General features: G+C 36.7%; 1 protein-coding gene across 8 annotated transcripts in view; it reads right to left on the minus strand.

Annotated features, from left to right (window-relative positions):
- The window catches only part of LOC135584214 (inositol hexakisphosphate and diphosphoinositol-pentakisphosphate kinase VIP2-like), a 98,840-nt gene that overhangs the window by 24,454 nt on the left and 62,359 nt on the right, over nucleotides 1-12,027 (minus strand). For all 8 annotated transcript variants that reach the window (XM_065148672.1, XM_065148671.1, XM_065148673.1 and 5 more), the window contains 3 exons: nucleotides 10,206-10,287; nucleotides 1,315-1,473; nucleotides 994-1,036 (listed from right to left, as the gene is read on the minus strand). In XM_065148672.1, coding sequence (XP_065004744.1) covers nucleotides 994-1,036; nucleotides 1,315-1,473; nucleotides 10,206-10,287 — 284 coding nt within the window. The remainder of the gene's footprint in view (nucleotides 1-993; nucleotides 1,037-1,314; nucleotides 1,474-10,205; nucleotides 10,288-12,027) is intronic.

A 12,027-nucleotide genomic window follows, 5' to 3' on the forward strand; every position in this document is an offset into this window, starting at 1 on the left:
TTTGAGGAATAGCCTTGTACAAGGTTCGTATTTCAGTCCATTACGGATTACTCTTATGTAAATATTGAAATATTTACAGAAAAATCATTTGAATTGTCAATTCACAAATCGTTGCTTTATAGAGTTTAAAAGAGTGTAAATATGATAAAAAAATGAGTTTGAGGTAGTTTAAGAGAGTGTGATAGTGAAATGGAGTGAAATAGGTTAGAAGATGAGTTTAAAAACCTAAGAGAAAAGGCTCCAATAATCATTTTGACTGCTAGAGCACTATTACAGATCGGTAATGATCAAAATCAACCTTTACCGAGCTGTGTTGAGCGGTAACGATCGAAATCGACTGTTATTGAGCTGTCGGGCGGTAATGGTCAAAATTTCGACTGTTATCATCAAATATACCCCCGTATCATTCGATACAAGGCGATATTGAGCGTTCCGCGTACCGATATGCTGTCGAATTGGTATGTACCGCTCGTACTGGGCGGTATTATTCGAAATTAAAAACCCTGCTTTATGCATCACTGACTAACCTTGCATCCTTTGTTACGTAACATTTTCAAACGAGCAAAGTGTCTCAATTTCAGTTATTAAATAAAACATTTTGTTGAGTTATACTTGTGTGATCCCAAGCTAATGCTTTGGTAGAGCAACAATGCATATATTCAATTGTTCACTGACCTCTTTTGCTCTTGCATGTCCCTAAGGAACCAGAGGCTTCAAGAAAACACTTTGCAAACAAATATCACAAGAGTGGTGCCCGACTTTGGCAAAATCAACCAAATCTGTTACAACACATTATGCCGAAAGATGCTCGACCCATATTGATCTAGTCGAGGATCGACTTGGGTCTAGTACCCGAAACATCAAACCATTTTAAACCAACAAAAATGTCCATTCAGCATCACAAACCTTTGATTAAAAGTATTTGACATTCTTTCAGTTCAAACAAGGAATAAAATGTCAGTAATCACAATAAATTTTCAGTTAGAATATAACCTGGATATATATTGTTCCGGAAGTACCTTCCTAGCTCTTCTGCCTGGGAAAAGAAAATAGTAATAATCAGCATGAAAGTGATAACTGTATTAAGCAATATTGAATATTACTGAAATGGAAAGAATGTTTTGTTAGCTTTCAAGTGTTCTTGCAAAGACAATTAAAAGCACTAAGATCGCAGCAACACCACTCATCAACCTTTACGTACTGCAGCCAGTAAGACTGCAGATCATTCATTTGAACAATTCCAAACAGGCTAACTGATGAGGTGACTTAAAAAACAATAGGAAATTTCGGGGAAAAGAATGTGACACAAGTAACCTGCTTTCTTCCAGCATGTGTAAGAACACCACCATACTTGAGAACCATGAGAGCTTCAACAGGATGTTCATCTTCACCAACACCATCAGATTTTGAAAGTTTAACCCATTTTGATGGCTTTAGTTGAACTTTCCGGTAAATACCTGAAAAATGGCCACCCTGACACCATAACAGTAATATCAAAGTATGAAACATATTTTTCAGATGATAGGAAAGAGAAATGAAGCTCATAATTACACTGTCAATAAAAGTGCATCAATCTTTTTTAAATGTAACCAGTAAATATTATCTCATAGGAAAATGATCAAGCACACAAGAGGCAAGCAGCAGCAGCAGAAGCAACAACAACATTAACAACAAAGCTATAAAGTTCCAATTATTTGGGGTTGACTACATGCATCTTTTATTGCCATTGAGATATGTAAAGAGTCATATCTTTGGTTAAGAGTATTTACGTCTTTATTTATAATTTTTATTAAAGTCTTTTTAGCTCTCCCTCTATCTTTCGCCATGATCTCCAATCAGATGCTGATCAAACCAAACCAAGACAAACCCCAATCTCGAGCTCAAAGACTAGATTCAAGTCAGCTCAATCCTAGTACTAGTAGAACTAGATTCAAGGCAGCCCCTACCCAACTAGGCCAGCCTCCAACAAAAGACTCCTGCGGCTACAAGGAATTGAGGAGAAGTCCTACTCAGTTAAGACTTAAGGTGCCCTCTAATCTTATAAAGCTAAGGGGTTGCAACCCCTTCGAAGCATCCCAAGTCGTATCCCCTTTTGAGTGCCCAACCAACCCTAGGCTGTGAAGAGAGGACAAAAGAGAGGGACTTTGCAAGTTCAACAGCTTTTCTTCCTGCTTGCAGCCACCTTACTGCAAAGATCTTTTTCCAACTTGCTACCAAGCTCAATAGCTTCCAAAGAGTCCTTTGGCAGTAGCAAGAAGAAGAACGAAAAGACAACCAAAAAGCCACTCCAGATGGCCCTAGTTCCAGCTTGCATTGAGAGCTAATGGAAGGGGAGTTCAGAAAAGGGATATGCCCTCTAGCTACAACCCCTTCTTTCTCGATTTCCAACAGCCAAAGTCCTTCATCCAAACTTCGTCTAGCTACTATGAGAAGTCTCAAAACCCTACTGCCTATCCAAACCTCAGGAGGAGGTTCTAGTAGCAAGAAAAGGAGACCGAAAATGGCAGTGATCCTTAATATGTCGAGAGCACCCAGGTGTTGTCTAAAGACAACCTGCATTCTTACGCACCTATCAGTCTCTATTCATGTTTTTGTTGCTTTAGCCTTTGCAATTGGCACATTAACTTGTTTTCTTTTAGTTTTACACTTATTTTCTAATGATATTTCTCTCCTCCATTAGAACTTCCATCCAAGAGGTGGTATCGGATCGATGGATTGTCGAACCTGAACCTTATAAAGATCACCTTAGACCCTCATACCACTAATAGTAATTATTTCACATCTTCTAACTACTGCATCTTCTAACCCTATATTCATACCATCTAAAACGATTCTCCCTTAGTTTATCCTCTAATAATGTGATACCTAATTATTCATAAATGAAAATATTTCTTTAGCTATCTCAATAGCTCCACATATGCAACTCAACATTCTCATCTCAACAACACAAACATTTTTTATATATTGTTACCTACTTGCCAAACACTATTAATGCCACTCGTCATTTTAATTATCCTATTTTTACTTTATAAATAATATTTCCATTAGTCTCTCTATATTGTTGAGTAATTAATCTAAAATACTTAAAACTTTTACTTAAATTACTAAAATTACTTTTACTTAATGAAACTTTTAACCCATCCAACTTTACTATATCAACGTGTTTATTACTCTTATTTCTAAAATTACTATATCAGCATGTTTCTAAAGATTGCCTTACAACTTTAGAATTAATTCCATTTAAACTTTTATCAACTAATACAATACCATCAACAAATACCATACTATCTTGTAAATGACTACTAAGTTTGTCCATTATCAATATGAAATGATAGAGACTTAATGTGGGTGCCTGGTGTAGTCTTATAAATTTATAATAATAAAGAACTCATTAAATAAACTTTCTATATTTCTAACACAAGTGACTACATTATCATACATATTCTTTATAACATCAATATCATAAATCTTTAGGAACTCTCTATCTTGGAACTTCTCTAAATCTGGTTTAATTCAGTGGAATGTTTATTGATGGTCTAATCGAACATTAGGTTTAATTGTATCCAGTTTAATTCTATCAAATGTGCAAGCTTAAGCCAAATAACATTGGGTTTAATCCTAGTTCGATTGAAACAAATCAGCTTGAGCCTAATTCCACCTTGCTCACCCCAAGGCCCCATGCAAGACTTGCTTCTTACCTGGAAAACTAAAACTTAATTTAAACAAATGAGAACATCTTCATGCCTGCTATGCATGGCACAAATGACGATATGGCACATGCAAAGGTGGCCTCCAACAACTGACGAGCAGCTTACGTGCATAAGGCAAACCTCTGGCGATGTCACCTCTTGCCTTCTCCCTGGAAGCTCCTCTCTCCCTTATGCTGCCTTCTCCCTAGGTGCTATCCTTGCCTTGTCCTCCTCTATTACACCCCTCGTTGACTCTACTAACAACCCTCTCTATCCTCCAACTCCTCGAACCCCGATAGCCCCCCTCTCCATCGTCCTCCGTCATTGATAGCCCCCCTCACCCTCCTCCCTAATAACTATACCCTTTTCTTCTCTATGCTTCTTCCCCTCCCCCTCCCTCCTTGATTATTGCCTACTACCTAATCTGTATGGGGTTCAAGTTCAACAATCCATCAATCCAATACCACCTCACAGATGGAAGTTTTAACGGAGGAGAGTGATATCACTAAGGAGCAAACACAAAACCGAAAGAAAATCTCTATCTCTCATAAAATTAAAGTGTTAACTATAAGGCTAAGCAATGGAATAAAGCATAATAAAAGACTTGAACGAAAGCATTAAAATGGAGGTTGTCTTTGGATAGCACTTGGGCGCTCTTAATAAAAAGGTCTTACTATCAGTTTTGGTCTCTACCTTTCTTGTTGTTGGAACCTCCTCCTAAGGTTTAGACAATGAGCAACGGGGCTTCTCATAGCAATTGGAAGAAGCATTGATGAAGGACTTCCAGTGTTGGAACTCAGGAAGTGGTTGAAGATTTAGGCATCACCTTATAGAATTCCTCCTCTCTCTTTGGCTCTCTCATCTCTCTTGGCAAAAGCTGGAAGGCTAGGGTTAATTCTTGGCTACTCTTCAAGGAGCTCTCCTCCTTTTGTAGCTAAGGTAGAGTAGGAGTCCTAATTCTTTTAGAACTTGGAAAGTCATAATACATTTAGGACTTGGAGATTCCTAATGCAATTAGGACTTGGAGCTTGACTTAATCTGGCTGGACCTAACCTCTTTGGATTTGATGGACCTCAAGTTAAGTCCAGCCACATTGGACTTGAATCGAAGTTTGAGTCAAAGTAAGGTAGGGCTAAATTGGACTTCGACCGGAACTCGATTTAAGCCGACTTTGAGTGAGGCTTAAACTGACTTAAATATGATCTTTAAGCTCAAACTCTGGCTTGATCTTAGTTTAGTTTCATCAGGATCAAATTAAAGTCCAATTGGAACTCTAGTTGGGCCGAATTGGAGTTTAACTATAACTCTTCTAGATCGTCCTTGATCATGACTTCCCCTAATTAGATGATTCAACTACCGGTGAATCTTTCTTGGAGGCTTCCTCTTTCTCCATTTTAGGTTGGAGGTTTTGCTTTGGTCTGTCGATGTCGTTGGCGTCATCATACCCGATTGTATCGACTACATGCGTCGTTTTGATGGGGTTCTCCTTGTTGTTGATCGCCGTCAACTCGAGGGCTTTCTTTCTCTTCTCAGGGCTTCAAGGTTGCTAATGCCCCTTTTGATTTCTCTTTTCTCATGTTAAAGATAGACCTTGTTCTTTGCATGCCGAATTTATAGCCACAAGCTTTCGATAAGCACTCACTATCCTTTTTTCTTGGTTGATGGAAGTCAAGTCTTTTGTCAAACCAATCGATTCTTGAGTGATGAGGAACTTTCTTTCATCCTTTAGAGTTGAGACTTTTGGACTCAACAAACATACATGACATCTCGATCCCATAAGTAGGGGCTCCCTAGGATGACTTGGCATATGTCAAGTGGAACCACCTCATACGTCACCTCGTCGATGAATTCCGTTGAGATGACAAAGTGTATCTTGCATTGTTATCGATCATCTCCACATCATCATGAAACTATCCAAGAGGATATGAGAATGGATGTAGCATCATCACTAGGCCAAGCTTTTTGACCAAGCTGACAGAGATGAGGTTCTCTTGGCACTCGATGTCAAAAATCACTCTGACTTCTTGCTTCACTTAAATCTTTATAGTGAAGAGCTTTTCTTGAACCTTTAAATCGAGGGTCGGACTCAAGTCTATAACCTTTGATGTAGCCATCAACGATAAACATGTATCCGAGTGTGAGACCGATGAAAGTTCAATGGAGTAGTCGCTCGTGGTCATGGCTACGATTTGCCAATATTAATTATTCTTCGACCACTTCTTTGAGAAGAGTTTTGGGTGAATCTTGCAACACTTTTCGTTTGAGTGACCTATAATTTTACAATGTTCACAAAAATTATCCCTTTGTTACAAGGAAGAAGTTTTACCATCCTCGAAATTCTCTTAAATCTTCAGGTTGCTCCCTTTAACCTTTCTACTAGTTTCTCATTGTGGGTGCGATTCTCTCTCGATTGACATCACCATGTTGCTCACGATCGAAATATCATTATCGTCAAGTAATCATCGAGAGAGATTCTGAGTGCCATCACTTGTCACTGGAACACAGTGTACTCTTACACAGTTTGGTTCCTTGCCATAAATAGTATAATTTTCTCTTTCTTCAAGATACCCCATAAGTCGTTCTTGGTGCAGGGGTGCAAGTGAGGGTCGCTCACCTCCTAGGGAGGGGGTTGCTATGATAAAGAAAGGAGAAGGGCCAAAAAAAAGAAAATGATCGAGTAGCGGTGGGAGAGGGCAATAAGAGCGAGAAGGGGGAGAAATTACACCATTGAAGAGAGGGAAAGAGAGAGAGAGAGAGAGAGAGTGGGGTGAGCGGAAGATAAAGTATTGAAGTCACCAAGCGCTCGCCTAGGCGAGGCAAGGCTTGAGCGTTAGGTAATTGGCCTAGGCAAGTGCCTTTAACCGAGCACAACCTAGGTGCTCAACAGACAAGGCGCATACCTGACACAAATGAGGTTGGATCAAACTTGGGTCAAGTTCAATATTTGATTCTAGTTTGATTAAACCAGATGAAATAAATAAGGGGCGTGCTTTAAGCATATGATTAAAGCAATCAGTAAATATGGTCCTAAATTGAAGCCTCTAAGTCACCATGAGTTAAGAGTTCTAAATTTGAGAAATGAGTTTGATTACACAAACAAATTAATGAAGGGCCATAAGGATGCACGGGCAAAATATGATTTGTTCCATTATGTTTGATGCATGGACTGATAGAAGACAAATAAGTATAATTAATTTTTTGATCAATTGTTCATTAGAAACTATGTTTGTTAAGTCAATTGATAAATCTCCTATATAAAATATGGAGAAAAAATATTTAAATTACCTGACATGTTTATTGGCGAACTTCGAAAGCAAAATGTGATTCAAGTGATAACAGACAATGGAAGAAACTAATGATTTTTCCTTTGAATGTTTTAATTATGTTAATTTTATAATTTCAAACAATTATCAATTTTATTTTTCTCTATTTTAGGTAAATTACTATAAGAAAAAAGGCTATACTTGTATTCGACTCGATATACACATTGTATTGATATAATATTAAAGGATATTGGAAAGATTATAGACATGAAGACCTTAGAAAAGGCGATCTTTAATGTTGAATTTATATATAATCATATTGGGGCTTTGAGCATGATGAGAGAATTTACAAGCAACAAGGATTTGGTGAGATACAATACCATTGATTTGCTACTCATTCCTATCATTGCAAAGAGCTCACATGCAAAAACATAACCATAGAAATATGTTTACCATATATAAATGAGTGACATGTAAATGAGCAAAAAAGGTAAAAGGCAAGAGGGCAAGTGATATTATCCCGATGTCATAATTTTGGAAACATATAATCTACGCATTAAAAGTAAAAGGCTCTGTTGTTCGAGTTCTTTAGTTCATAGATAACGAGAAAAAACCAACAATGAAATATATTTATAAGACTATTGATAGAGCCAAAAAAATAATTCAAAAATCTTTTGATGGAAATAAAAAAAGTATCAACATATTTTTGCAATCATCGATAAAAGATGAGAATATCAACTTCACCATCCACTATATGCAACAGAACATTATTAGCAGCAAGGTCTGCAATTTCGTACCGTACCGAAGTTTCGACGTTCGCTCGGTACGATACGAAACTGTATATATATATATATATATATATATAATTTTATTTTATTATTATTTTTTGTTCCGCTCGGTAACGGGCGATCCATATACCGGTATGCCGTCGGACCAGTTTGTATCGTCCGTACCGAGCGATATCATTCGGTATTGCCTACCTTGATTAGTAGCACTATTTATAACGGGACACTATTTAAATCCATAATTCTTTTATAAGAACTCTTCCATTAAGTTTGATATAGAGTTTGCTTCCAAGCATTGTAGTTCAAAACAAGATCACAAATGAATTATCTTTATATCAGAATATTGATGATCTTTTTGAAATACCTATAGCAATTCGATCGAGGACTAAGTCTCAGGTATATGAACTTCATACAATTCATATCAAGTAAATTTTTAAAATATATTAGTTAATGGGGCTTATTTGGAAATTCTTCATTGAACTTACAATAATTAAATATAAAAATTTTGAGTTTGACTTTAGTGTCACAGGTTCTAAGCAAAATTAGAGTGACCTCAAGAATGTAAGTATATAAGAATATTTTAGTTTCAACTAATTTTATTTTTTTTAAATATTGATACAACTAAATTGATCTTTAATTTATATGTCATGACAGATTAATAAAATTTGGAAATGCAATTTGGTCTTAAAGGATCTACGAGTTTTGGTGTTACCAAAATGATTGCTATATTTCTCTATATTTTAGGAAATGTAATAAGTAATAGGTTAGCACAAGAGCAATTTCAACATTCTGGGGAGACCATAAGCAGGTAATTTGGAAATGCAATTTGTTTTTTGATTACATTGGTGCAATAGACGGTACTCACATTCTTGCTACAGAACCTGTGCATGATCAAATTTGGGTTAGTTTGGAGGGCACTGCTCATGATACTCACATTGTATATGAAGCTTTTGGAAGACATGATTTGTGTTTTCCTCATCCTCCTCCAGGTTCGTTACTAATAGTTTGGCACAATAATGTTAAATGTATTTTATATATTGATTAAATTTATATTATTCTTGTAGGTAAATATTATTTGCTAGATGGCTGGATATCCTAATCCAACAGGTTATCTGGGCCTTAGACCTACAAGTTATAAAGAAGTGTTCAATCATGCTCATTCCTCACTATGTTCAGAAATTGAGTAAGCATTCAGTGTACTGAAAAGGAAATGAAAAATATTGAAGAATATGTCAAGCTATCTATAAGACAAGGAAGTGCAAATTGTGGTTCGAACTTGCGACAATGACTTTACACAACTACAGAAGATGATGCCATTAATCATAGTTCACCTTACCAATCCTGTATCGGTGTACTGATTAGTTGTCGGTATATTTCATACCAAGTCATACAGAGCGTACCGACACATGATACATGGAGACATACCTATGTACCACCCACACTAGTCCCCTATCAAACCGGCCCATACTACCCACACCGAGCAGTATACCATGGCATGACAAACCTTACCATTAATAATACTCATTTTGCTAAAGCAAATTTAGAACCTAATTATGGTATTGTAAATTGATGATTGTAATGACATAAATGAGGGTGGTACGAACTCTAATAGCAATGTATCTTATGACATAGCTAATTTTCATGATCAAATAGCCGCCAGCTTAACAAGCAATTTCTCTTAATGTAGCAACATGATTTAATGAGAAACCAATATGATTTGACTATTATATAATGAAATTTTATTTCTTTATTTCCAAATATTATTTTAATTCATTTATTAAGAATTAAATTATTTATTTATTATATATCTGGACCATATAAATTTTTTTATAAGATTTTATTTTAATGCACATTTGAATGCTATTTTCATCATTTGTTTACCAAATACTCAAAACATTCTACAACTGCACATCCACTCAAATCTCTTTCTCCAAATGCATATTTGAGATGCAAATGTACTCCCAAATGCAGCCAAAAAGATTCTTAAGTAAGACTTTATGACTTGTTTTAATAAAACAGAGTTGCCCACTTGAAAATTAACCCAGAAGAGTTCTTTTACTCTGGGCTGAAAAAGCTTGTGGTCATTTAAGCCATTTGCAACTGAAAAATAAATGTCAAACATTGTTTGTCTCACAATAACCTCCCACAAAGAAATTTTGCTACCACAAGAATCAAGATTGATATACATCATATCAAGTAAAGCAGATATTGTTCACGTTTAATGTGAATATCCTTAAGACAATGTTCCACCTATATACTACATTAGAAGGGGATACACTTTACTTAATTCAATGCAAGTCAACTGGCATATACCTTTTACCAAATGAGATAATTTTCACTTTCATGGTAGGCAGAATAGTCTAAATTTCATTACATATTGGCATATTGCATATAAAACACTGATGTTTTTCTACATTAGCAAGGACATGATGCAAAGCAATATATGCTACAACAAATAAGAATAATACCTCCTCAAGTACTGCTTTCACTTGACGAAGTTTTTCAGAATGTTCAGTGTCTTCAGTTTCACTATCACTTTCACGGCCAGACCTAGTGCATAAAGAACTTATTATTTACATATAAACCATAACAAAGAGATCACTGACTCCAAAAGCTTTTGAGAAGCAATAAAGATACTTAGCACATTGAAAATTTGTAACAACTTTTAACTTTAATTGACTTCTAGTAAGATAGAAAGTCTTACTTAACTAGATAATTCAAGATATATTCCAACTAATTAGTGGAAGCACATAGCGAATCAGTATGTATGACAATACTGATTAAATAAACAAGTTTAATGTAAGACCATCACAGTTGACCAGAATGCATCTCAATCTTAAGCCCAAAGACTAAAAGCAAATTTCCAATCATGACTGGTGATGAAGCAAATTTCCAAAATTTTGTTAAGTATCCAAAGCTCATCAGCCTTCTCTGAGTTTGCCCTATCACTAGTGAACCTTGTACATGTACAGTAGGCATCCAAGAAATGCATCGAGGTACCCTTCCTCTTGCAGTATATGTGGATCTTAATGATACTCATATTGATTTGTCATGTCTATGTAAGAAATATCAGACCGAGCGGTACACCCTGGTATACCGAATAATTTTATACTTTTTCATACTGTAGCAGTGCTACAGTATAATACTGTAGCACTGTAGCGGTACCGGACGATCAGCATACCGGTAATCTGGCGGATCGGTACGTATCGCCCGGTACGGGCGATACGCTTCAGTATGGCAGACCTTGGGTAGAATGGCATACCTGAACCTGAACTCTTATTTAGGTGTTTCTTCATGTTGCTTCAAAAGAAATTGATGAGAATATTCCCACAAGAGATAATGATCAACAGAAGCCAAGCAAACCCTTAAAATATTAAAAAAATGAGCCAATGGGTTCCTTCGATGGAATGAACCATTTTCTTTTAGCCAACTTCATCCAAGCCGAATCAAATGAAAGATTTAACACAAAGTAACCAATGGACCCAGACTTTTTAAATCACCATCCACACCCATATCCCTACTGTGGGCATCACTAGCTAGCCAATCAATTCAAGATGCAGGCAAAAGATGTCAGGTGCACATAAACTACTTCACCTCTACCTAGGATTGACAACTAACAATATAAAAAAGTTTGTTGTCTCGCACCAACCATGCACATCGGTCCCAAAGATACATAACCATCAATATCAGTGTACCAACACACATTACATTGGTACATCTCAAAGACTCAAAGTGGAAGGAACAATTGTCGGTGGAGGAAGAGGAGAAGGAAGAAGGAAGACTAAGAAGTGGAGTTGATGGAGAAAGAGGAGGAACAAGGAAGAAGAGGAGTTGGTAGAGAAAGAGGAAGGAAGAAAGGAGGTGGTGGAGGAAGGGAAGGGAAGGGAAGAGGAAACGGTGGAGGAAGAGGAGTAATAGGAGGAGGCCTATCCAAAATCAAGGATGCGCAACGAGCGCCAGATGTGCACCGACATTAGCAAACGAAGCTCGTGGGATGTGCAACAAAGAGGGTTTGCATTTCGTGAAATAGTTTTTTTTCCTTTTTTAACGGGTCGAATCAGATAACTAGAAATGAGGGTGGTCCATGTACCACTTCATGCTCGAACCGGTACATACCATCCATTTTGTATCAGTCTAGGCGAAACAACAATCTATGATGAATGATTAGTTAAGGGAGAGCAAAAGAGTTATGATCCTAACCATCAATTAAAATCATAGTCCAATAGCGATATCGATCCTTAAATGGATAATGTGGTACCAATACGCACTCATAGTATAAGGCGGTACAGA

This window comes from Musa acuminata, chromosome BXJ3-4 (genome assembly GCF_036884655.1).
Source record: "Musa acuminata AAA Group cultivar baxijiao chromosome BXJ3-4, Cavendish_Baxijiao_AAA, whole genome shotgun sequence".
Classification (NCBI taxonomy): Eukaryota; Viridiplantae; Streptophyta; class Magnoliopsida; order Zingiberales; family Musaceae; genus Musa; species Musa acuminata.